The 27,034-nt window shown below is 40.8% G+C and overlaps 1 protein-coding gene across 5 annotated transcripts in view; it reads right to left on the bottom strand.

Moving 5' to 3' along the window:
* Positions 1 to 1,195: 1,195 nt before the first annotated feature.
* atp6v0a1a (ATPase H+ transporting V0 subunit a1a) overlaps positions 1,196 to 27,034 on the bottom strand; it is a 31,132-nt gene continuing 5,293 nt past the window's right edge. For 2 of the 5 annotated variants that reach the window (XM_034190349.1, XM_034190348.1), the window contains exons 2-22: positions 25,828 to 26,001; positions 23,393 to 23,471; positions 23,123 to 23,220; positions 22,901 to 23,029; positions 21,779 to 21,858; positions 19,795 to 19,921; positions 18,785 to 18,867; positions 18,588 to 18,681; positions 9,567 to 9,779; positions 8,774 to 8,924; positions 8,390 to 8,529; positions 7,712 to 7,878; positions 7,323 to 7,413; positions 7,119 to 7,237; positions 6,822 to 7,038; positions 6,603 to 6,710; positions 5,367 to 5,474; positions 4,845 to 4,889; positions 4,296 to 4,416; positions 4,004 to 4,175; positions 1,196 to 2,056 (exon numbers count right to left, since the gene is read on the bottom strand). In XM_034190349.1, coding sequence (XP_034046240.1) covers positions 1,963 to 2,056; positions 4,004 to 4,175; positions 4,296 to 4,416; positions 4,845 to 4,889; positions 5,367 to 5,474; positions 6,603 to 6,710; positions 6,822 to 7,038; positions 7,119 to 7,237; positions 7,323 to 7,413; positions 7,712 to 7,878; positions 8,390 to 8,529; positions 8,774 to 8,924; positions 9,567 to 9,779; positions 18,588 to 18,681; positions 18,785 to 18,867; positions 19,795 to 19,921; positions 21,779 to 21,858; positions 22,901 to 23,029; positions 23,123 to 23,220; positions 23,393 to 23,471; positions 25,828 to 25,944 — 2,553 coding nt within the window. In that variant the 5' untranslated portion in view covers positions 25,945 to 26,001 and the 3' untranslated portion in view covers positions 1,196 to 1,962. The remainder of the gene's footprint in view (positions 2,057 to 4,003; positions 4,176 to 4,295; positions 4,417 to 4,844; positions 4,890 to 5,366; positions 5,475 to 6,602; positions 6,711 to 6,821; positions 7,039 to 7,118; positions 7,238 to 7,322; positions 7,414 to 7,711; positions 7,879 to 8,389; positions 8,530 to 8,773; positions 8,925 to 9,566; positions 9,780 to 18,587; positions 18,682 to 18,784; positions 18,868 to 19,794; positions 19,922 to 21,778; positions 21,859 to 22,900; positions 23,030 to 23,122; positions 23,221 to 23,392; positions 23,472 to 25,827; positions 26,002 to 27,034) is intronic. The other 3 variants (XM_034190351.1, XM_034190352.1, XM_034190353.1) reach the window with 3 other exon arrangements.

Genomic DNA, 27,034 nt, shown 5'->3' with positions numbered 1-27,034 from the left:
TGACCATGCGTGATGTGAAGGTAAGCGGCTAACTATACAGTTGGTTGTTGTAGGAAGCTTCATAACGTTTAGTGATGTAAACATGCACACATCATCTCCAGAGGGATCCCCTCCACAGCACCAGAAATAGTTGAGATTTTAAATTGTTCAGTGGCAACAAGAAGCGATTTACTGTGTTTTTTATCTTGGCACGCATAGTTATATTCAGCTGCTGCTCAGCCCCTAACTGTATTTGTGTTCTTAATCAATAGTGCAGTGATTAAAATCTTGATCTCCAGTGAAAGGTTTAACTAAGACATGTCTACGAACGGAGCCCAGGTTTAAAAAAAACTGTCCATCTTCCAAAGCAGTCAGTGCTCTTGCTGATGATTCAATCTCAGTTTGCAAATTAATGTCTAGTGTCTGATTTCAGGTCAGGTCCAGCTGTGGAGCAGATAATTAAAATAATTTGTCAAGACAGCCCTGGGTGGTTATTACCTGTACTGCAACTGCACAACCTGCTCAACACTGCCACCAAGTGGAGAAATACTGTAAAGCAGACTCCAGGCATTTTCAGATGGATTATTTTTGTCCAGTTTTTATACTTGTCTGCACACATTCATTTTGTGGCTCTGTGTGTGTGTGTGGGGTGGGGGGTTACCCAGAATGCACTGGATGAGAAGCAAGCTTCACTCTGAACACATACAGACAACTGTTCACTCTCACAGTCACACCACCAATAAAAGCAGTCAGGAGAAAGCCAGACACACAGAAAGGGCAAGATGAGATTGAAACCCTCAGGTCTGAATGAATTTAGTATTAAGTAAACATGACCAACAGAGGTGATTTATGTGACATAAGCATAGTTGAAACACTAGTTTAGGATTTGGAGTAATGCACGCTTCTCTAAAATGAGTGAGCATGTACGGCAGCATGACTCAATTCTGATCAGTCATTGATGATTCCTTACCACAATGTTGTTATTCTAGTGCTGCATGTAGCCTGTAATGTTTAGTATCCCCTTTGTGCATGCATATGAATATTTGGATACGCAATTAAAATATAAGTGCAACTGCTCTCTCCCCGCTGCCCATTTTTCCACGTTTTGATGTAAAAGATCTCCAAGATTTCTATGCACACAAAATTACTAAATGTAGTTTCTAAAACAGGTTCCATACAGTTAAAAAAAAATTAATCCCAATATCACAATTTTAACATTTTCACCCCACTTTATTGGACAAGGAGAAGTGACCAATGAATACGTGGAGCAGATTCTGTTTATATACATCTGCCGTGTTCTTTTTCCCCCCTCTTCCTTCTAATGTTGTGAACATGAAGAAAAAAAAAACAAACAGATAATCATTTTAGTGCATCATGAAACAAAAATGCTACAGATTAACATCCTTCACTTGGTCCATGTGCAGATCACGAACACAACAAGCGAGTATAAATGTTAAAGCACAGCTCAGGATATAAGAGATGTGACAGCGTGGACATCCTGACCACAGATTAGTGTTTTGTCCCTTCTCAGTTCTGCCCATGAGACGACTTCATGTATGCATGTCTGAAATGACACAGAACTGCTCTGTGCAACAAAAAAAAAAAAAGAGGTTGATTGCTGACTTCACTTACGATCAGAACGCCATGCTGCCAGTGAAGAAATCTGTGCCGCTTAACAGACGAGTGCACAAACAACACAAAGCTAAAGTAAGTCACAAAACAGACGCTATTTTTTCTTCTTCAGGAATGAAATACTTTTTTTTTTTTTTTTTTTTTTTTTTAAGAATTAGATGTTCAACATGCTGATTCTAAAAAAAAAAGTGCCTTTTTGATATAAACGGCAGTCTGACAGACCTCAGGTCACTGTGGGGGGATGCTTTACTGCCATCATGAAACCTGAGGGGGGAAAACTGCACTGAACAAAACCCAGCATTCACCACATCACGCCAGTTCTCAGGAGACCGACTCGAGAATCGTCTTGTCTCAGTCGTCAAACCTTCCTTCCAAAATGGCCTCAAAGGTGAAGGGGAGAAACTTGAAGCCCTGACCGGTGTAAAACTTGTTCTGGAACTCCACCCTATAGAGAGACAGACAGAGAGAGGTCCAGTCAAAAAGCACACTCCAGGGAGTGCCTCACTCAGAGCAGATGACCCTTGTCCTCCATTCCACAGTCGACTCGTGAAACATAAACCACCTGCACCCGTGCTTCTTTAGAACCGACACTCTTCCCGTCTATAAAGTGACCAGGATCTATTTTTAAAGAGTCCGCTGCTAAGTGACAGCCAGATGACCTTTAAGGAACGACAGATACCTGATGTTCTGTCTGCAGCAGTAAAATACAACTGGGCCATGAACACGGAGTTCATGCAGCAAACTGAATTTTAAAAGATGGACAGCAGAATTAAAAACTACACACAACTAACAGGTCTGATCTGAACTCAAAAGTCCAGAAGTGCACGGGCCAATCAGTCACTGAAATTTATTTACTCCTCTCTAGAGTACTAAACTGTACAGTGAAGTGGCGCCGTCACCGGTACTCTTTGCACATGTGCCCGCGGAAAATTAAAGCACAACAAAAACTGATCTGAGCCTCATTAAAGACTCATACAGAGGTACAGAGCAGAAAAAAAGACCTGGAACTAGAACAACTACATAACAGTGTGAATACGAAAGACCTAGTGACTCCCAAACTGCTCTTTCACCACCACTAAAAACCTACAGGTGGCGCCACAGCCCCATTTCAAACACAGCAAGGAGCACATCAAGTGTAATTTAACTTTATGTGGATTCATTTTCATCCATTAAATCTCTAAATCCAACATATTCATTATCTTTTAATGCTTCAATAAAATATAGGAGAACATAGACATCAGTCACGACTGAAAAATGACAAGAGTCAACACTGCTTTCAAATGGTTACATTAATATGAATTTAACAGTATTCACACATTAATGTGTTGAGCAGGTAGCTCAGTGGATAAGGAGTTGGGCTATGTAGACCAGGATCCGATTCCTGGTCCACCTACGAGGACGGGTGTCCTGTCCAGGGGAGAGTTCTATGCCCTCATTCACTTCACACTACAGAATCCAGGGATACGGACGACCATCAGTGGTCCTCTGGAACCACACAGGATCAGCTATGTTAACACCAGTATGTGCACGTGTAGTTTACAACACAGGCAAATCAGCTTAGGAGGAGTTGCAATGACACTGACATTACTCTGCACTCCAAGCAGTTTTCTTACAGAAAAACAGAAGCAACAAATAATTTCCAGTGCAAACGAACACTTGAAAACACTCTGAAGTTTTTGTCAAAAGCCTTTCCTTTCAGACATTTTGGCATGAATGTCTCTCCATAGAATCTGAGCTGAGCTGGCTGCTGCACGTCAGCGCAGAATGTCTCATTTTGGGAGGAAAACAAACTTTTAATCGATTGCAGTTTGTTTGTATTACAACATTTGGAAAGAGGTATCATTTGATTTAAATGGCGATTCGCTTTGAAGTTGTAATTCCAACCAGACTCTATCTTTCTAACGTGACGCGCTCGGCAGAGAGCCGTTTGAACAGAACGTTTCTTTCTTGCAACAAGACAGGAATTCCAGTTAGTGACTTTAATCCGCACAAAACTGACTCATGACTGACATATTTTAATGACTCTGAGAGGGTTAAGAAGCGGATTTGACGCTTCTGAAAGGTAGCGAAGCAGTGGGTCGGAACAGTGCTTCATTGCTTCAAGCTTCAAAACAATGCACGTATTAAGTTGCAGTTGAAGCGGAGTCCGGTGGTGGAGATTTTGAATCTGGCTGCTCGTGCTCTGTAACGTCCACAGGTGGACTTGAATGCTGAGAGGAGGATGGCTGCGGACTGCTCTTCTTGCACGTGAGTAACCTCTGGGTACCGAAACTTGGCATCGAAAGACGAGGCGTGTTTCGATACTCAGTACTACTGAAGCCACAAAAGAACTGAAGTTCGGTACCCAGTCCTACAGAGGTATAAATCTAAAATCTAAGAGGCATCTACTTACCAGTGTAGTCGCAGTGCATGCAAGAAGGCTGACAATCCTTCCATAATGAGCAGGATGGCGATTGTGAGAACAGCAAAGAAGAGAAACACCAAGGACAGAAGAATGAACCCCGCCAGGCTGCGACTGGAAAGTCCAGTGTGCATCACCATAGACCACAACACCTCAGACAACTCTACACGGAGAAGAGGAGAAAAAAAACACACCTCAGGAAGGATTAAAATGCAAGTAATAAAAAACAAAATCTAGATTTATGATCACGTGCTTTGACTGTAACGTGCATCAAGTGACTTACGAGCATGAGCCAGACTGAGGGCCCAAAGTCTCAAATAGGATGCCGTGTTGGAGATGCAGCCCAGACAGTACTCAATGGTGTGGATGGCCTGGTTCACTGCCACATCCGCAAAGTTAAACTGCTGGACATGACAAAGACAGGTGCATGTCAGGTTGGACTGCCAGGGTGTCAACATCTCTACAACAGGTCCTGACAGCCACATGGACACGGTCTCATTAACTGGTGTGGCCGTTCAGGCCACAGACGAATTATTGTAAACCAATCGCCACTTTTAACAAACCACCGACATTGTGAGAACCATCATCACCTTAAAAGACCCCAAGAACCCAAAGAATTAGCTGACACTTCATGCACGTGACTGGGAGAGTAAAGGAAGTGCAGGCTGGAGTAATTTGTGCCATCAATTGAGGAATCCCTGGGACCCAGAATTCAAGAAACACGACAAATGCACACACACACACACACACACACACACCAGCAGCCCGGGAGAACACTCAACTGACAAAGACAACACAAGACAGAGGGGCAGTCATGAGCTCCTAGACCTACCTCTTCATTCTCACGGGCCTTGAAAGCAGTTGACAAAAGGCAACGCTTAGTTATTGACCCAGACAGGCACCAGAACACAGAAAAGTAATGAGAGAAAAAAAACAGTTAGACACCCATTTTTAAACCTCTCAGTTTGATTTCAGGTGCCACAAACCAAATAGAAGATGATTCCTGCAGCATCATAACACTTTACTTCCAAAAGGCTTCTGATTGCATCACATCATGTAAGAAAAAAAAAAAAAAAAAAAGAAGTGACACAAAAAGAAGCAGCTTCGTACAATGTGGAAGTAAAGTCAGACATATACAAAAAGCTCATTTATTTGGTGCCAAACTGGTTCAAGATCTATAATTTATGTTGTTTGGTGGTGCTGCAAGTGTGGAAAAACAAAGTATCCCTTTCCACTTCCAACAAGGCCAGAATGACTAAATAATTAAAGAGAGGCAAGCTTATCCTCTTTCTTTCACACAGATAGTCTACCCATGTAAGACGTCGGGCTCAAAACAGCATCCGTCTCCCTTTACCTCTGGTTCCTCCTCGAACTGCTGCGATAACTGGTCATGCTGGATGATTTCCGCCTCATCTTCAGTAGGCCCATTGCCTACCCGAATGCTGCCCAAGTTCTGCGTGCCCTGATATACAACGAGGAAATGCAAAAGAGTCAAAACTTCAAACAGTTGGTTTCTCAAAAACTTCTCAAGCTCTCCTTGTATATTTTTGAGAAAAAAAACAAAACATTTTTAACAAACTGATTTTATTTGATAATGATGAATAATAAAAGGTCAGCGTAAAACAAAAACTGTCTCATGGGCAATTCTACAGTAACGCAGTGATTCAGCTGAGATCACGGCCCGCACCAATAACAGAATAAACATATGAAGTAATGCATCGTTCTTACCTCTAACATATTCAAAAGCCACACCGACACCTTAAATTTTAAACGTGTATGTGGCGGGGTCATGGAAAGGCTGATGTATTGAGATTGTCACCTCGCTTGTTTCAACAATAACCATAACACTTTTACAACATTGCGATCACATGAATGACATTCATTGCTCAATTAGCAACCTGGGCAGCACGGTGCTTTAGTGGTTAGCACTGTTGCCTCACAGCAAGAAGGTCATGGGATCGATTCCTACCTGTGGCTTTTCTGTGTGGAGTTTGCGTGTTCTCCCTGTGTTTACATGTGTTCCCTCCAGGTGCTCCGGTTTCCTTCCACATCCAAAGACATGCAGGTTAGGTGTCATTGACTGTAGATCTGTAGATCCATGTGTTTGTTTGTTTATCTGTGGCCCTGTGACAGACTGACATCCTGTCCAGGGTGTACCCTGCCTCACACCCTATCAATGCTGGGTTAAGCTCCACCCCCCGTGACCCTTAATTGGAGTAAGCGGGTATAGAAAATGGATGGGACAATTAAATTTAAAGCAGATGTGAAAGTTATAAAGTGCCACTACAGTGATATCTATTTTACTATAAAAGTGCAAAGCAATGAAATTATTAAACATGCATATCATTTACACAACACCAACCACATATAAAGGGATTTAGCCATAAATTAAAAAAAAAAGCAGTGCATCGCATGACTTTTTTTTTTACCGGGAGAATCCTGGTAACAGAATTACAATGACAAAGTCTGGCCATATTTTAGTTTAGCATTAAACATTTGCTCAGATTCTAATTCCGTTACCTTAGAATTACCCTTATATTCAGGTCAATATGTGAATAAATAATATCTCAGTACATCCAATTCATCTCACCAAATGCTTTCGCCACAAGTGCTGTCTCCGTAAGACCAGAGTTTTCACTACCAGCATACAGGGAACACACACCAGTGCAATTATCACCAACAGCGACTGAAGAACCATCTGCACTAATCAGTGATGAGAACGAGAGCAGAAAGCACAAAAAAACGAATGGTTAGCTTACTGTGGTTTATACTAAACGAAGTAAAAGAACCATGACAGAGTCTGTCTGACCTGTCCTCTGTAGAGAGGTTTGTTACTCGGGTCGCTGTAGTTGAAGAGGAACATGTTGATGAAAGCAATGAGGAGACTCGGGGCGTCCTTGGAGATTGCTGCATTGTATGCCACCCACTTATAGAAGATCAGAATGACCAAGTAGCCAAAAAGGCTGGACATGAAGATGATCTCTGGGATGAAGCCCAGGTAGATGTTCAGGGATTTCTTGAAGTACCTTCAAAGAACCACAAGCAGCCCTGTACATGAGCAGTCAAAAAGACAATGTCTAAAAATAAAACGGGATGAAATTCTCACAGGTGGTTGAAGAGGCTGAGCGCAACTCCGAACAACATGTGGACAACGCCGAGGATAACAGACATTTTCATTTTGAAGGAGTTGAGGAATGTGAGCTTGTTGATAGCTATGTTCCACAACTGAGAGACAAAATGGTCAAAACATCAGTAGACATAATGGATTAAAAAAAGACAAAGACAATAATTCAAACAGAAAAATAATCACCGGATCAATGCCAATGGGATACGGTCCATTGAACACCCCTTTTACTGCTGGATCCAACTGGAGAACAGATGTATTTTGGAGCAAGTCAAAACTAAGGACAACAGAAGATGACACGATTTGTGACAAAGATAACATTAGTTAAAAATAATAGTTACAATCTAGATTTATTCCAGTTTGTCTTCACCGTGTTCGGTCACCAGTTTAAACAAACCAAGATGAATGCCTCTTTAAACAGACTGATAGAAATACTTGCAAACGCTTCTCAATAATATTTTATCTAATTCATTGTTAATCAGGGAACATTTACCTGAGTTTTTATCTTGTGTCAGAAAACATAAAAATGTTGACAAACAAATCTCGAGTTACTCTAAATAACTTTGACTACTTACGTCCAGTTGCCACCAACTGAAGGGATGAACATAGGCTTGACGCTCCAGCCAGAGCCAAACACGTTAAGGGACTTGGAGAAGCAGTCATTGTAAATGATGCCAGTGTAGACTGAGAACATTCCCATCAGCAGGATGATATAGCGTCCAGCAAACACCATGTTGAATAGCTACCCCCCCCCCCAAAAAAAAGGCAACACTGTAGCCAACATTCACCATTCTGAAATTGCTTTCTTACAAGTTCAGAACTATTGAAAATTAAGCAAAGTACAGCCTTCAATAAAGTCATATTTCATCCAGCCCTCTGTGGTTATCTACAGTAGCAACTCACAGTCACTCAAGACCAGTACACAATTGCTTGTCACATTTAATTCAACATTTTGCATTGTAGCTTGCTTGTTGCTATATGAACAAATCAACACCCATTCCAACACTGGAATGAGCAAAAATGAATAAAACTGTCTCTTGGAGTCCAACAAGTCAACTTAAAGACAGCTGCTATAACGCGTATAAACAAGTGTTTCTTTCTAGTACAACCCATAGCATCTCTAACTATGTATGAAGAGGAAAAAATAACCATAGAAGCTCTATGTTCTCTACATCTCTGGAGCTGTGGAGTGACAGTGACAAATGATGTTCTGATGATGTGACAGACGTGATGAACAATGGAGCCATCCATACCTCGTTATCGTTCTTCTGGGCTATGAGCCTGGTCTCTCTCAACACCAGGTAGAGAGCAGCACAGGTCATGAGAATCCCATGGCCCAGATCGCCAAACATAACCGCAAATAAGAAGGGGAAGGTGATGATGGTGAACGGCGCTGTAGACAATGAGGAAGGCAGGTGTCACATGAGGGGATGGAAACGCAAAAGGAGAAACAATATATGACATGAACAAAGTGATAATGGATGATGCTCTTCACTCATGGAAGGGCACTATTGAAGCCAGCTGGGCAAACAGACCTTGTTTTTGAGCCCCACTGCCTGTGATGATTTAATGATTACAGTCGCAGTAAATGATAGGAATCCACAGTGTAGGACGCAAAACAGGAACAACACTTTTACCTGGGTTAATCTCACGGTAGCTGCCGATTCCGTAAGCATCCACAATATTCTGGAAGCCACAGGTGAACTTGTTTGTCTTGTTGTAGGTGGGTGGCGTCTGCTGGGTCTGCATTCTATTAAGGATTGAAGGCACAGTGGAACCGCTCTTCTCCTACAATGCAAAAACAAACCAAAAATATTATACCACAGCTCTGAGTTCAACAAACTCAACCCACTGACGCCAGTCAAACATGCCAGTCCAGTACTCCTACTGGAATGTACTGCATGCATGCACCCCTAACCAATTTTTTTTTTGGGGGGGGGGGGGATGCAACAACCACCCTGCACTGTCACACACTTAGACATGTTTGCAGGAAGATTGGGACAAAACACCTGAAATCCTTTACTGCTTGGTATCCTTAATGCCAAAACATGTTAAGTGTTGTGCAAAGGAATGGAAATATTGAAAAGTTGTAAATACATTAGTGTGGAATCTGTTGCAGGCTCGAAATGCAGGAATGGCTTTATATTAGCAAATGAAATTAAGTTGACCACACAAAACATGAAATATCTTGAATTCGTACTGTCTGCAATTAATGATTGTCAAAGTAAATGTAATAAGTGTTTTTTGTTTGTTTGCTGCATTTCCACACCATCTCAAGATTTTCCTGATTTGGGGTTGTAGATTTTGACTGATATCAACTCCTTGGAGGTATTATATAGAATACAAAATTACCAATAATCGGTCACTGTCCAAATACTTGTACAATAAACTTCTATTAAAAGATAATTTGCCTGAGAAAATGTTACTCACTGTGCCCCTGCGGAGGGCAAACTGAATGGAGTCCAGGTCAGAGACGGGACACCACACCTCCGCGATCAGACATTTCTGAGTGACGTCAATGTTACAGAGGTTGAGGGTGTGATAGATGGCCTTCATCTTCCTGACTTTAATGAACCACACCCTGAGCGTCTTAGCTGCAGCTTGGAGAACCCTCTGTCTGTGATCCTCTGTCTGATTCAGCACCTTGACGAGAAAAAAACAAGAGCAGGTGATTAGATTTCCACAAGATACTTGAAGTTGTGGGTGCATTCCATCACTGCTGACATTCCAAAAGCCACAAGGCAAGACTGTGGCCTTGGGTACTCCAAAACAAAGGCTGCTATGTTCTCCACTGTCTAAACTCATCAAAATGTAAATACCAGGAAATAAAACCTGGTGTTACAAACTGTCTTTTTATAGGCACTTTTTTTCTTTCAAACCTTGATGTCTTTAGTGTGTAAAAGAAAAAATGAAAAGCCCTTGTTCCAATACTTTTACAACCCCTGGCAAAAATTATGGAATCACCAGCCTCAGAGGATGTTCATTCAGTTGTTTAATTTTGTAGAAAAAAAAAGCAGATCACAGGCATGACACAAACTAAGTCATTTCAAATGGCAACTTTCTGGCTTTAAGAAACACTATAAGAAATCAGGAAAAAAAAAAAATTGTGGCAGTCAGTAACGGTTACTTTTTTAGACCAAGCAGAGGGAAAAAAATATGGAATCACTCAATTCTGAGGAAAAAATTATGGAATCATGAAAAACAAAAGAACGCTCCAACACATCACTAGTATTTTGTTGCACCACCTCTGGCTTTTATAACAGCTTGCAGTCTCTGAGGCATGGACTTAATGAGTGACAAACAGTACTCTTCATCAATCTGGCTCCAACTTTCTCTGATTGCTGTTGCCAGATCAGCTTTGCAGGTTGGAGCCTTGTCATGGACCATTTTCTTCAACTTCCACCAAAGATTTTCAATTGGATTAAGATCCGGACTATTTGCAGGCCATGACACTGACCCTATGTGTCTTTTTGCAAGGAATGTTTTCACAGTTTTTGCTCTATGGCAAGATGCATTATCATCTTGAAAAGTGATTTCATCATCCCCAAACATCCTTTCAATTGATGGGATAAGAAAAGTGTCCAAAATATCAACGTAAACTTGTGCATTTATTGATGATGTAATGACAGCCATCTCCCCAGTGCCTTTACCTGACATGCAGCCCCATATCATCAATGACTGTGGAAATTTACATGTTCTCTTCAGGCAGTCATCTTTATAAATCTCATTGGAACGACACCAAACAAAAGTTCCAGCATCATCACCTTGCCCAATGCAGACTCAACATTCATCACTGAATATGACTTTCATCCAGTCATCCACAGTCCATGATTGCTTTTCGTTAGCCCATTGTAACTTTGTTTTTTTCTGTTTAGGTGTTAATGATGGCTTTCGTTTAGCTTTTCTGTATGTAAATCCCATTTCCTTTAGGCGGTTTCTTACAGTTTGGTCACAGACGTTGACTCCAGTTTCCTCCCATTCGTTCCTCATTTGTTTTGTTGTGCATTTTCGATTTTTGAGACATATTGCTTTAAGTTTTCTGTCTTGATGCTTTGATGTCTTCCTTGGTCTCCCAGTATGTTTGCCTTTAACAACCTTCCCATGTTGTTTGTATTTGGTCCAGAGTTTAGACACAGCTGACTGTGAACAACCAACATCTTTTGCAACATTGCGTGATGATTTACCCTCTTTTAAGAGTTTGATAATCCTCTCCTTTGTTTCAATTGACATCTCTCATGTTGGAGCCATGATTCATGTCAGTCCACTTGGTGCAACAGCTCTCCAAGGTGTGATCACTCCTTTTTAGATGCAGACTAACAAGCAGATCTGATTTGATGCAGGTGTTAGTTTTGGGGATGAAAATTTACAGGGTGATTCCATAATTTATTCCTCAGAATTGAGTGAGTCCATATTTTTTTCCCTCTGCTTGGTCTAAAAAAGTAACCGTTACTGACTGCCACAATTATTTTTCCTGATTTCTTATAGTGTTTCTTAAAGCCAGAAAGTTGCCATTTGAAATGACTAGTTGTGTGTCATGTCTGTGATCTGCTTTTTTTCTACAAAATTAAACAACTGAATGAACATCCTCCGAGGCCGGTGATTCCATAATTATTGCCAGGGGTTGTAGAAAGGACTTCAGCTGCCATGCCCATATAGAATGTAACACTTCACCCACAAAAAACATCTACATCTATGAGTACTAAGAGACAAAAGATTGTTGGACTGTCATTTCTGTAATATAAAAAGGATGGCGTGCACCAGGTTTCTGTCATGCAAACAGTTCCTGTGAGTGCAACTGAGCTTGGACACTGAAGTCCTCAAAGATGGGACAAACACTGGTACAACTGGCAAAGTAATGTGAAGTCCAACGTGAAAGAAAGAACAGCAATTGTGATATTTGCAGTATGACATCATGTTCAGTGTTAAACCTCCCTATAGGCAGCTATGTAACTACAATCTAATTTTACAAGAAAGCAAACGAAAGAAGAATCCCTTTAGGCTACTACACCCTCTACTATATAAGTAACTAGACAAGCATTTAGTGAGGTTCTACCTGTATGACCAGCTGCGAGACACACCACCAACAAAAAAACCTTTTCCTTGAGGCCCTGATAAGACGACTGCTAATGAATGACACTTATCAGGCTGCATCTTCCCCTACAGTCAAAAACACTGACATCCCATGAACTGAGAAAACGCTATTCTCACAAGAACCAAAGTTCAGATGTGATCACATTACTTTGTTCCACTGAAGACGTGAGTACGATACACATCTGTGATGATTTTAGTAGAAGAGTAGAAAGAGTTAGGCCCTGGGCCCACCGAATAATAAAGGATTTTTTTCAAGTTATTTCATGTATTTCGCACCAAATCACAACAAAGTTGCCTCAAGGTGCTTCACACCAGTAAGGTCTAACCTTTCCAACCCCTAGAGCAAGCACACAGGCAACAGTGGTAAGGAAAAACTCACTCTGATGATTTGAGGAAGAAACTTCAAGCAGATCAGACTCAGAAGGGTGACCCTCTGCTTGGGCCATGCTACAGACACAACTGACAAATCAAATGTACAGGAAATTTTGGCCGTCCATGCTGGTGCACAGGACGGGAGGCTTGCAGAAAAAACACAACACCCCTCTGGATGGAGCCGCACCTCAGAGGAGGGAGAAACAAAAAAAAAACAAACAAAAAAAAAACAAACAGAATCAGGCATCAGAAAAACAACAAACATAGCACAATTTGTCAGCATTAAGCAACAAGAAAAACAGAAGAAATACTAAGGTGATCGCTGGCCACTAGCCCTAAGCTTCACTAAAAGATCCAGACTTTAGATAAAATAAAGGAGGAATAATGAGCCATGTAGCATGCTTTTTTTGGTACAAGTCTAGTTATTCAACAATCGTGGGAGAATAGTGGCTCAGAGGCAGAATATTTGGCTAATGAGGCTCATCTCTGAGCGTGGCGCTAATTTCAAGAAGTTCAAAATTTAGCAACAACAGCGTGGGACAGTTTGTGTACAAGGTACTACGAGGCATGTTAGAAGCATGTGGTGTGAGGACGAGGCTGTTAAAAGCCCGTTATACCAGCACCTGGCGGCTACGAGGAGAGGACAGGCTATTTTGGCTTCGCCCTATTGCGCACTTCATCGTGACAATCCAACCTGCTTTGTGCACTGGACACTGTACATAATATAATTATTTTGTAGTGGATCAATCATTTTCTGTCAGTGTTTAGATGTTGCAAACACCTTTAATCGTTTCTGGAATCACAGAGGACTGTTCCACCGGGACCCTTTTTTTCCTGTCTCTCGTGTGCTCCATGAGGTGGAGAAGGTATTTGTAACAGCCTAAAAGGTAATTATTTGTAATGTTTATATTGTCATGGTTTAGTAAAACAGTTGCATGCTCATTCCTTCTTGATAAGCAGCTGTAAAACTATGTTTATAATAGATTTAACATCATGTTATAATGGAACAGATGAGCTCTGCTGTGTGTGTGACAAGCATTTACGCCGAACGCCAGCATGCAAAAGAGCAATTTTGCAGACAATAATGGACGAACACAAAGTTAAAAATTGGATCGCCTGTATCAAAATGACCGTAAAGCCGCAGAAGAAATAAAGCAAGTGAGAAGAAGCGCAGAGGCAACTGTCCAGGAACCCATGGTTCAGTTCTAGCTTGTCTGGTTATTAATGTGTTTTGTGTTGTGGTTTTTGTTTTTTTTTTTTTGGGGGGGGGGGGGGGTGATCCACTTGAGCTATTTGAGGCTGGACAGGGCTCAAATGACAGGTCAGTTATGGCTAATTAGAGACTGATACCTGGCACATGCGAGGTACTTAGAGGCACATTGAGGCTTCTTCATAGAGGATACATGATAGATTTATACATGGATCATTATTCGAATAATCACTGACAAATTCATACATGGCTCATTATTCATGGCTTTATTATTTGGTGGGACCAAGACATTACTGTGCAAGTCTGTTATGAGGATAAAATAATACATCGTATAAGTATCCCATTATAGGGCGCCGTTCTAGTACATTCGCCCACGATAAAAAAAAAAAGTGCAAAAACAGGATGAAACTGCTTTGTCTGGCATCTTATAAAGTGCAGTCCTGGCAACCAGTCCAAAAATAAAAAAAAGGAGCTGTGCCCTCTGCCAGAAATGAACAAAGCTACAATAAACGCTGCGTCGCCTTCAAATTTTTACTTAATGGAGCAGGATCAAACAGATTTCAAGCTGTAGACACTACAATTACCACATTTAAAGTTCAAACATGACAGACGCTGTCAAGACTACAAATATCCGGAACTTACCAAGTGCCATCACCAATTTCAAGAATCGGGATGAAATTTTTAATACAGTTGAAAAATTGGATCCAAATTTCAAATCTTTTGACGATGATGGCCGTAACTACCATGTATACCAAGTTTGTTCAAGATTGTCAAAGATGGATCAAGAAGTTGCTATGATAATTCAAAATGTGCCCGATTTGCTATTTGGGATTAAACAGGAAGGAATGGCACTCTGTGGAATAGCCCTGTTAAGGATACACAAAGACAAAATAATAATCAATCAATCAATCAATCAATTTTTTTATATAGCGCCAAATCACAACAAACAGTTGCCCCAAGGCACTTTATATTGTAAGGCAAGGCCATACAATAATTATGTAAAACCCCAACGGTCAAACGACCCCCTGTGAGCAAGCACTTGGCTACAGTGGGAAGGAAAAACTCCCTTTTAACAGGAAGAAAACCTCCAGCAGAACCAGGCTCAGGGAGGGGCAGTCTTCTGCTGGGACTGTGTTGGGGCTGAGGGAGAGAACCAGGAAAAAGACATGCTGTGGAGGGGAGCAGAGATCGATCACTAATGATTAAATGCAGAGTGGTGCATACAGAGCAAAAAGGAAAGAAACAGTGCATCATGGGAACCCCCCAGCAGTCTACGTCTATAGCAGCATAACTAAGGGATGGTTCAGGGTCACCTGATCCAGCCCTAACTATAAGCTTTAGCAAAAAGGAAGTTTTAAGCCCTAATCTTAAAAGTAGAGAGGTGTCTGTCTCCCTGATCTGAATTGGGAGCTGGTTCCACAGGAGAGGAGCCTGAAAGCTGAGGCTCTGCCTCCCATTCTACTCTTACAAACCCTAGGAACTACAAGTGAAGCCTGCAGTCTGAGAGCGAAGCGATCTATTGGGGTGATATTGGTACTACGAGGTCCCTAAGATAAGATGGGACCTGAGTATTCAAAACCTTATAAGTAAGAAGAAGAATTTTAAATTCTATTCTAGAATTAACAGGAAGCCAATGAAGAGAGGCCAATATGGGTGCGATATGCTCTCTCCTTCTAGTCCCCGTCAGTACTCTAGCTGCAGCATTTTGAATTAACTGAAGGCTTTTTAGGGAACTTTTAGGACAACCTGATAATAATGAATTACAATAGTCCAGCCTAGAGGAAATAAATGCTATGAATTAGTTTTTCAGCATTCACTCTGAGACAAGACTTTCTGATTTTAGAGATATTGCGTAAATGCAAAAAAGCAGTCCTACATATTTGTTTAATATGCGCTTTGAATGACATATCCTGATCAAAAATGACTCCAAGATTTCTCACAGTATTACTAGAGGTCACGGGTAATGCCATCCAGAGTAAGGATCTGGCCAGACACCATGTTTCTAAGACTTGTGGGGCCAAGTACAATAACTTCAGTTTTATCTGAGTTTAAAAGCAGGAATTAGAGGTCATCCATGTCTTTATGTCTGTAAGACAATCCTGCAGTTTAGCTAATTGGTGTGTGTCCTCTGGCTTCATGGATAGATAAAGCTGGGTATCATCTGCGTAACAATGAAAATTTAAGCAATACCGTCTAATAATACTGCCTAAGGGAAGCATGTATAAAGTGAATAAAATTGGTCCTAGCACAGAACCTTGTGGAACTCCATATTAACTTTAGTCTGTGAAGAAGATTCCCCATTTACATGAACAAACTGTAATCTATAGACAAATATGATTCAAACCACCGCAGCGCAGTGCCTTTAATACATATGGCATGCTCTAATCTCTGTAATAAAATTTTATGGTCACAGTATCAAAAGCAGCACTGAGGTCTAACAGAACAAGCACAGAGATGAGTCCACTGTCCGAGGCCATAATGAAGATCATTTGTAACCTTCACTAATGCTGTTTCTGTACTATGATGAATTCTAAAACCTGACTGAAACTCTTCAAATAGACCATTCCTCTGCAGATGATCAGTTAGCTGTTTACAACTACCTTTCAAGAATTTTTGAGAGAGAAAAGGAAGGTTGGAGATTGGCCTATAATTAGCTAAGATAGCTGGGTCAAGTGATGGCTTTTTAAGTAATGGTTTAATTACTGCCACCTTAAAAGCCTGTGGTACATAGCCAACTAACAAAGATAGATTGATCATACTTAGATCGAAGCATTACATAATGGTAGGGCTTCCTTGAGCAGCCTGGTAGAATGGGGTCTAATAAACATGTTGATGGTTTGGATGAAGTAACTAATGAAAATAACTCAGACAGAACAATCGGAGAGAAAGAGTCTAACCAAATACCGGCATCACTGAAAGCAGCCAAAGATAACGATACGTCTTGGGATGGTTATGAGTAATTTTTTCTCTAATAGTTAAAATTTTGTTAGCAAAGAAAGTCATGAAGTCATTACTAGTTAAAGTTAATGGAATACTCAGCTCAATAGAGCTCTGACTCTTTGTCAGCCTGGCTACAGTGCTGAAAAGAAACCTGGGGTTGTTCTTATTTTCTTCAATTAGTGATGAGTAGAAAGATGTCCTAGCTTTACGGAGGGCTTTTTTTATAGAGCAACAGACTCTTTTTCCAGGCTAAGTGAAGATCTTCTAAATTAGTGAGACGCCATTTCCTCTCCAACTTACGGGTTATCTGCTTTAAGCTACGAGTTTGTGAGTTATACCACGGAGTCAGACACTTCTGATTTAAAGCTCTCTTTTTCAGAGGAGCTACAGCATCCAAAGTTGTCTTCAATGAGGATGTAAAAACTATTGACGAGATACTCTATCTCCCTTACAGAGTTTAGGTAGCTACTCTGCACTGTGTTGTTATATGGCATTAGAGAACATAAAGAAGGAATCATATCCTTAAACCTAGTTACAGCGCTTTCTGAAAGACTTCTAGTGTAATGAAACTTATTCCCTACTGCTGGGTAGTCCATCAGAGTAAATGTAAATGTTATTAAGAAATGATCAGACAGAAGGGAGTTTTCAGGGAATACTGTTAAGTCTTCTATTTCCATACCATAAGTCAGAACGAGATCTAAGATATGATTAAAGTAAATAATAATAACAGTATGTTAAATTACACTAACAGCAACATGTCAGTCATTATGAATGGCTGAGGTTCGAGAGGTAGGGTTATGACATCATAGTTACAGAAATGTTCCACATAGGCTGTCCACATGATGACGCAAATGCAGCATTTTATCCTTTATCCACTCTGGGACTAGTTTTTAAAAAGCAGACATTTGGGACTCTGAAAACACCAGTTCAATGTGCACGAAACACCAATAGGATACAAAACTTTTGCAGATATGCCTAAACCCATGTCAGTGTGGACGGGGCCTCATATTCCTGTGTGAGATATACACCAAGCAGAGGGGGATGAATAAATAAGTCACACATTTGTTGCGAATAATGACAATTATAATTACTATATTTTACTTTCCCAGGAATCAAAGCACTAAACAAAATAACTAATAATCAAAGAGTAAATGGAAACAATACAAAGTACACTACAACAATGTGCAAAATTCCCAAATTAAAGAGTGGATAATACAGAACAAGGGTGACATATGGGTTTTTCCTCTTCAAGAGACTTTTTGGTTTTGGTTGTTTTTTGGTTTGTTTTTTAAACAGGTGCAACTTATACTACAGAAAATACGGAATGTATAATTTATTGGCATAGATGCTTTTTGACAGAATGGTGGAATAACAGCTGAAATAATAAATATCAGATAAACAGCTGAAAGACTACAACATACGTACACAGAGATAAAATCATCCCCACGGGAGAGAAAACATCCTAGCTAGTACTAACAGGCTAAAAACCATTTAAATTCTAGGTTTCCTCAGTGCCACACTCTCTGGCCCTGTATGTCACTGCCCAGAGTGGGCAGACTGTGCCAGTGTGCCATGTTGCTGCAGTCCAACCAGGCCTTTGTGCTGTATTGGCAAAAAGCCCAGAACGAACTGAGAATGAACTGAAATGAGCAGATGTGTTTGTCTCAACTGAGCTCAAGCATTGTGTAATTTCCTCTGACACACATAAAAAAAACAAAGCCTATACAAGAAGCTGACCAGGCACAAATGAAACGGAGAACTACTGAAACCTCTGTGGTTGTGAATATTTGTCACTTATGTGCACTGTATTTAAGTGTTGTGCCCGATGCTATATTTACCATTTGGAGATCATCAATGCGTGCGTTGACTCCTGCCAGCATTTCTTTCCTTTCCTGTGATGTTTCGGGACATGGGTACAAAGATGCTCTGAACCTACGAAGCCAAAGTGGAAAAAAATAAATAAATACTGGCTGCAGGGAGCTGGAAGTCTCTAAATTGATAGTTCTGCTTACACTCGAGCTGATCGATCACGTACCCCTCACAAATCTTTTTAACTCTATTCTTGAGCTGGTCTCCTTGGAAGAAAATGATGAAGACGGATTTGTAGACGCAATCACTCTGTGGAAACATTAGGTTTGGGAGTTCATCAAAATAAATATGTGGATTATATGTGAACAGTGGTATAGTTCTGTTCTTCTTTAAGCCTTAAACATTTAGAGACACATCTTGAGCCACAGCACACATTCAAAAAGCTGCACTGAATCTCTTATTTAATGGGTGCAATATAAATTTACCCAACCAGATTGTCACCTGTCAATGCATTTAAGAGTTGTGTGTGCTTGAACGTTGCACACTGCTATTTATATGGTAGACTTCTCAGAAGTGAGAGGTTTTCTAGCAAGGAAACCGATCAGTGCCCAAAATGTCAAAGCAAGGAACAGGTCATTTACAGAACCATAGTCATCCACCACAGCTCCCTGAGGTGAAGCAGTTCAGCACATCATTCCTGTAACACCTCCTCCAAATCCTATCATGCACAGACGGACCACTGCTGCTCCTAAAGTGTCCATGGGCTGCCTGGACTTTGTGCTTCCCTGACGGCAAAAATGGTGAATAAGAAATCCAATTTAAAATTATGGCACAAACTAGAATTATTGATGTTTTGTAATTTCCATTAGTTTTTAATTTTTGTTTTCAACTCAGTTTCATTTTAATTTGATGAATGAGCTGTAATGCACATTCTTGTCTGCATGGGTCATCATCCCGTCTATCTAATGCATATGTGACTACAGCAAAGTATTAATAGCAGGAACTCTCTGTGCCTGAATTTACACCAGGCTTTTGTTGAGCTATGACAATCGCTTTCTGCTGCCTCAAAGCACCAGCAGCACACCTGACCACACCTCAGTTAAAGCCCAACACACTCATGGATGACTCAGTTGAATGACATGGATGCGAAAAAAAAAATGTTGATGAGATGCTAGCGATGTTGCTTGCCCTGCGCCCAGATTAAGATAAGGCTGTGTGCTAACTAAGAGTACTGACCGTAGAAGGGTCCTCAAGAGCATCTTCAATGTCTGCCTGCCTCAGGAAAACATTTCCTCTGCAAACTCTCCACAGCATCCTTTCAAAAGTTGGAATGCGTTCTCTGCCAATTACTCCAGCTACAAACCTGGACCACACAGACAAATTCGGTCACTATGCTCGTTACCTGGGTTTATTGGTACAAAATGCCTTAAGAAATGGTCTCAAGAATGTTCTTGAGCCGATTTCCCAGTCACATTTTCCCAGCAAACATAATCCTAAGATTTGTGCATATAAAACTTGATCCCCACCACCCAAAGTGTGCATTTCAGACAATCACACTACTGTGGTCGGAAGAACTCTCAACGGCAGAATTTAACCACTGGCATCTTTTGGTGCGTTCACAACTTACTGTGACTTAAGTAATTTTAATGTTTGATTTGATAAGGTTGCATTTCACAGCCACTTTTCTACCCTATAATATTACTCAAATATTAATGTGTTACAGTAATAACACTTTGGTACACCTTGTTTCTATATATCATTATTGACAATTTCATGCCTTTCTGAAATAACAGTAATTATCACTTACTAGGGCATTGCCTGGATATTAGCTTTACCTTGCATAAATCCTCATACTCAAAACAGCTCACCAAAGGTGGGTTGACGATGTCATCGTCTGCCTACTCCTTTGGTACGCTCTGGAGCTGAGTTTTTTTCTGTTTTGGGTTTAGAACTGTTGTATCGCTGCACCGATTGAAAAAAAATCTATATACTTTGGCTGGACCTCATTCAGCAGCAGTGCACACCACATCTCCTGGGTGCTTGATGGAATCAAAGTTTGGTTCATTCTAGCAAAACCTGTCAAGGTGACTCTTGTATTGATACTTAACTTGCTAGTCTCAGTAAGATCTCTTGTATGTCACCACAGAGGTATTATCTGCTTACATAAACAAGTTTTTAAGATTTAAAAAGGGTTCATTTCTTGCTACCTTTTATAAAACAGATTTATGCAAAATACAGCTGCCTGGGAGAATATTCACCATCTTAGATTTTTTTTTGGGGGGGGGGGATTCGCCATGTCACGTTGCTCAGCATTTATTTTGCATTGCCGTAAAACACCCACTCTGACTGAAAATGAACAGCAGCCATTTGCTTTGCCCGTCTCTTGTAACTAATGCGACCAAGGGGTAAATGGATATTGTTTGCATTCGCTTGCATAGTGTAAGTGATAATAACATTATTTTATTACAGGCCGTATGGTTAATTATTGACCCTATAATCCTCAGGCTGCTAATCCTAGCTGGAAGGCCAATAATGAACAGCACATCCTTCCAAAATTATGTTACTGTATCGCTACCGTCACATATTCCCTCACAAAACTTTAAACTGAAAGAGCAGTGAAGTGTGGCATGGCCTACTATCACTCAGTCACATTCTACACCTGCTTACTACAATTAAGTTCATGGGGAGCTTCAATCTAGCCTGTCATTGATTGAGAGGCAGGGTACACACTGGACAGACCACCAGTACATCACAGGGCCAGTCAGAATGTACTTTAGGCTTTACGTTTCAGTGTCTATCCACATATTCCTAAAGATGCAGGCAGATTGTCACCAAAACAAGCCAATACGTACTTATCAGTTCATAACCTCGGCACCTCTGGCTCATTTGTTAGTGGTTAGTGTGGATGCATTTTCTTTGGTAGGGACCATATGAATGAAGCTACAAGTGTGTTGTTACGTTTTTGGGGGGGGGGGGGGGGGGTTTGGCCCTGTCCTATGAGACAGAAAAATTTGTGAAAAGATGCAAGTGTGGATACTCCATAGTTTTTGAATTTATATGTCTTTTGTGCCAGACTGTGTCTATCAGCGTGACCCATCATGTGAGAAGTGACTGATACAGGTTCCAGACACAAATGGCTAAAAAGTCCACAGAATGAAAATCTACAAAAGCTTAACTGTTTTAAATAAGTAAGGACCACAAAAAAAGGAATAAGACTCACCCTAGTCTGAGAGGAGCCACTTTGTTGGGTTCATTGGGGTCTAAGAGGATAGATGATTCCTCCAAACTGGGGTCCTCCATCTGCATGAATGTCATTTAACATTAAAGATTGTTGTTTAAAAGCTTCCTCAAACATGAATGTTTCAAGAGTAAAAAAAAACAGGCAATATCGAGGCAAGAAAAGAGTTTGTGTCCATCAGCGAGTCAATTTTCACTGTTAATGCCTTAACAGTTACACATTTGGCTAAATGATTCACCTCAATCAGTGCTCATAACAAGCTGTAAAAGACACTTCACAGCCTGCGTCAAACCAGTTTTGCTTGTGTGAGCAATGAGCCATAACAGATGCTGGGCAAAGGTGAGCTACTCTCAAATCCAGTGAATCACTGACAAAGTGCTAAATCTGGAGGCATGTCTTCACTCTTAATTTTCAATTTCAATTTATTTTCATTTATATAGCGCCAAATCACAACACAGTTGCCTCAAAGCGCTTCACACAGGTAAGGTCTAACCTTACCAACCCCTACAGCAACAGTGGTAAGGAAAAACTCCCTCTGAGGAAGAAACCTCAAGCAGACCAGACTCAAAGGAGTGACCCTCTGCTTGGGCCGTGCTACAAACATAAATTACAGAACAATTCACGGACGAATATACAAGAAATGCTATTGGCGCACAGGACAGGAGGATCGCCAACACGAATACAACTCCCATCTCTGGATGGAGCTGCACCTGAAACAGAGAGAAAAACAGAATCAGGCATCAGAAAGACAAAAAAATACTGTATAATTTGCCAGCATTAAACAACAAGAAAAACAGAGAAATACTAAGGTGATCAATACTCCTACACGAGCAGCATTACATGTACTGATACGAACAGTATGTATATGGCTCACATACCTGTTGCCAATTCTACAGACTGCAAGTGTTAATTTATGAGCATGTTAAATCAGTACAGATGTCTTATCAGCAGACTTATTACACAAAGGCAAACAGAACCGGCAACATTAAGAAGGAACGTGTTTGTCATATTAAAGAATGTGTTAAAATTACTTCATATATTTTATACGCAAGTTAGATACTTAAAAAGAGAATTTGAACACACTGTATGCAAAGTCAAGCTGACCTCCTCAAAGAACTGCTGGGTGCGACGCAGAATGTGTTTGAGCTCAGTGAGTTCCAGAAAGTTTTTCTTCAGAGCTTCTTGGTTGGTGTTTATTTCCTTCAGTTCATTTTCAAGTTTTTCAAACGTGGCCTGTTAGAAGAGCATAAAGAGGGACCATCACAGGGAGGTAAAAGATGCCAAAACGTCACTGTGAATACTTGCGTCTCCAACATGAACACTCACCTCCAGGTCAATCATATCCCGTGGGAAGGGAACTTCAGGGTTTTCTCCGGTGTCAATTACTGGGATGTCAGCCTTCTTGATCTCCTTCTCCACAAACCCTACAGGAAAAGACGGGAGAGTTCATTCAATCACTTCCAGCTGAATTCAGATCCACTTCTGGCTAATTATATATTAAGCTCATAAGTGGTATATCACATGGCCTTAACTTTGAAAGAAAAGGCAAATCTTTGATTTGAAGCCAAACTAACATTTATTAGAAATTGAGCTTACTCAGCTTGCGATGCATCTCCTCACATCGCCGCACTTCATTGACAAACTTTCGATGGAAAACACTGACGTCAGGATTTAGCTGCAACAAAATCAGCAATGCGTTTCAGAGGAAAAATAATGGCAGGGTTACTCAAGAAGTGGTCATTTCAACATCCAAAACCAATCATCTGAGATCACATTCAAAATCCTCAGGGTTGGTTCAAGCATTAAGTCACATGATACTTTGTTTTAACTCACAGGTGCATTAAAAGAACAGTGCTACTTAAAGAAAAAAACGTGCATTTATTTTCCAACAATTAATTAAATAAATACAGTCACAAGCAGCTCTTCCATGTAGTTTGATTTTAGCTCTGTTCTGTTCAGTAACAGGCCAAGCTACCACACTGCATCACGTCGGATTGCTCCAGAGCAGCTCCGCCCTCAAGCATGCACACTATTCGGGGAAAGTCATGTTTTTCCACCCAGAGCTCAGTGAAGGCCCTGTCACCTTGGCAACTCAGCACTGAACAGCACATGGAAGATGCACCACATGCTGCGATCCTAACTCCTCATACTTCAAAGTGATTCTTTGCATACAGAGTGTGAAAACTGGTTTTCCTGTGTTGTACTGGTAAGTGCAGAGCAGCACACTGACCTGCCCTTGGCAGGGTGTTATCTACAACATGACATGTTAAATGAACGAGCAAAGCAAAGTTGAAAATGCACCCCCAGCATAGGTGGAGGTGCCTGCTGGGGAGACCACGGGGTGGGACTGCAATTAATTATTCTCACAGGCATGTCAAATGGAAAAAAGAAAAAAAAAAATCATGCACAATTTCATGTTGCACACATTTATCCCATTTTTAAGAATTTTGCTCTTATAGTGCAAGTTTTGGTTCGTGGAGGGTTAATATCCAGTTTTATGACCCAGAAAACATCATTTTTGAATTGAGCACCCCCAAAATATCCAAGGATACCTATTTCAGGCTGTTTGCTCATTTTTCCCCACAATTAAACAATTTTTAGTGTTTTGCTCATATTGTACGTTTTGGGGCGTGAAGGGTTAATGTGCACATTTATGACCAAGAAAACATCATTTTTGAATTTAGCACCCCTAAATTACCTAGGAATAAGTGTTTTCAGGTTGTTCGCTCATATGTCAAACGAAACTTCATTTCTAAGCCTCTTTCAAGCTAAGCGCCATGGTCTACCTGTGGTGGGTGGTGCAGGAGTATGTGGTACCATAACTGCTGCAACACGCAATCCAAAGTAGGAGCTGTGTCTGCATTCATGGCAGCACGTTCAACCTGTTCACGGTGGGTGTTGGAACTCTGGGCAGTGACGAAAAGAACAAGGTTGCAGATACAAGTGGTGGGAAAGGAATTGCTCCATCAGACAGAAGACAGAATAGTAGAGTCGCTGCTTCTTCACATCGAAAGGAGTCCACTGAGGTGGTTAGAGCATCTGGTGAGGGTGCCCCTGATCATCTCCTTCAGACAGCCTTCAAGGCATATCCAAAAGGAGAGGAGGCCCCGGGGAAGAGTTAGAGGACTTGACTGAGGCTAGGAAAGTGTGAGATGAACTGCTTGATCTACTGCCACCATGATAACCCAGATAAACAGCAGAAAATGAACAAACAAACGTTTACAAATGGCCATAATTCTTATGCGGTATTTTTCTTGAACCCCTTGAATTCAAGGTGAAAGTCTACACGAGTAGTACATCCTGAATGTTTTATCTCAATTCAACTGTTGTGGTGCACAGACGCAAAAACAAAAACTGTACTGGTTTCCCCAGCTATATTCTCACACAGCTTTCCTCTGAGCTCCTCAAGAATGAGCTTTTTTGTGATCAGAATAAGGAATCTGTAATAAGGAAGCTGTGAACACGTCGGACACTAGAGCACATGTTGTACCTCCATCAAGAGCAGAACAATTTAAAAATAAAAACCAAGATCCAAACAATGCTTTTCTTTAAAGGCTGTACGACAGTGGTGTTTTGTTTATGATTGTAAAATTGGTATGCTGCATTCTTGGCCAAGTCTCTCCTGTAAAAGTGATTTTAATTTCAGTTTTACCTGGTTCAATAAAAGGAGACACGCGCGCACACAACCTATAACTATTTAATTCGTATCTGAATCATCACCAGCACTTCAAAAACATTTTTTTTTTTACATCAAATATTTCCAGAAAGTTTATTTTTTGTAATTACCCTACCTGAATAATCTGTTTAACACCCCTTATACAGGCAATCGAATATGCAAAAAAAAAAGCTTTAAATTTCTGTAATATTTGACAGTGTTACTAATGTACTCAGTCATATTACCACTAGAGATGGCAGTGATTCCTTTTTTCTAATTTCTGTTTTTCCGTTTCACACTTGGTTGAAAATAACAAACCTAAGCAGATTGAGTAGATACAGTAATCATGACTCAGACATTGCAGATGTGGACTTACATCACGAAACTGCACCATCCCAATCTCTCCCAGTTCACTGACACAACAGTAGGCAGCTTCTGACTGGAGGAAGAGCTGAGCCAGAGTCATCTCTTCACTTCTGAAGAGTTCCCCCATGATGCTGAAGGAAGTAAGGGCTCAGCACCCACAGAGAAGTCAGCCGCACACAAACACCTGTACACAGTATGCAATGAACAGCTTTAGTTTAAAAAAAAAAAAATAATAATAATATGCCTGCAATGTTCACTATACATGTCCGTGCCAAGAATGAGGGGCAATTATATTAGCTGTGTGTTCGTTTAGTGTAACACTTGTATGACACGCGAGCATGTGACACAAAAAGCAATGCTGACGCAACCAGAGTCCTGATCTCATGATTACTGCAGGAATGTAGCTCCGAAGAAAAAGAATGTGAACAAAGGCACAAATTGCAGACTGTGCCATAACAAAGGATGCAAAACAGCAGTTAAAAGTAAGTGCAGTTTCTGAAACATCTCTCAAACAGCAGCAGCATGACATCGTACTAAAATGGCCACAAAAAGCTTATCTGTTGTTTAGTTAGAAACATGTGACCTGCACTGACACTGATCAGCTCCAGATACACTTTCACCATCTTCGCATGCTATTTCTTTAACTTTTCTTTTTTTTTGCCCAAGCATGGACTTCTACAGCTGCAGTCGAGCTGCTCTGTGTCAGCCTGATCCCGTCAGATCTCAGAAGCTAAGCAGTGCGGGACCTGGTTAGTACTTGGATGGGAGACCTCTTTGGAACACCAGTGGCTGTGTGTGTTTCTCCAGGTGAAACTGGAGTTGCGTCAGGAAGGGCATCCGACAGAAAAAACTTGTGCCAACTACCAGTGCGGATGTATCCGCTGTGGCGACCCCAAACACAAAAAAAGGAGCAGCCGAATGGACAACAACAATGGACTTCTACAGCTGCACTATGGAAATAAGTCAAAATTTTGTGACCTTCTAGTGCTCCTTGCTGACGTGTTCTAACATTAGTGCCACTACAAAATGTGATATTTGTATTATCTTTTTTCTAACTGTTACGTCTTGACAAAAATAAATAAATTAAAAAAAAATCTGTCTATCTATTCTGTACATTAGGTAGGGCTGAAAGATTATCAGTCTACATGTATTTTGTGGACTTGGAGAAGGCGTATGATCGGAGATACCCTGGGAGAAACTGTGGGAGGTGCTGCGGG

The sequence above is a fragment of the Thalassophryne amazonica genome, chromosome 16 (assembly GCF_902500255.1).
Source record: "Thalassophryne amazonica chromosome 16, fThaAma1.1, whole genome shotgun sequence".
NCBI classification, from domain to species: Eukaryota; Metazoa; Chordata; class Actinopteri; order Batrachoidiformes; family Batrachoididae; genus Thalassophryne; species Thalassophryne amazonica.
The sequence above is the reverse complement of the archived record's forward strand: the minus strand, read 5'-3'. Positions and strand labels throughout refer to the sequence as shown.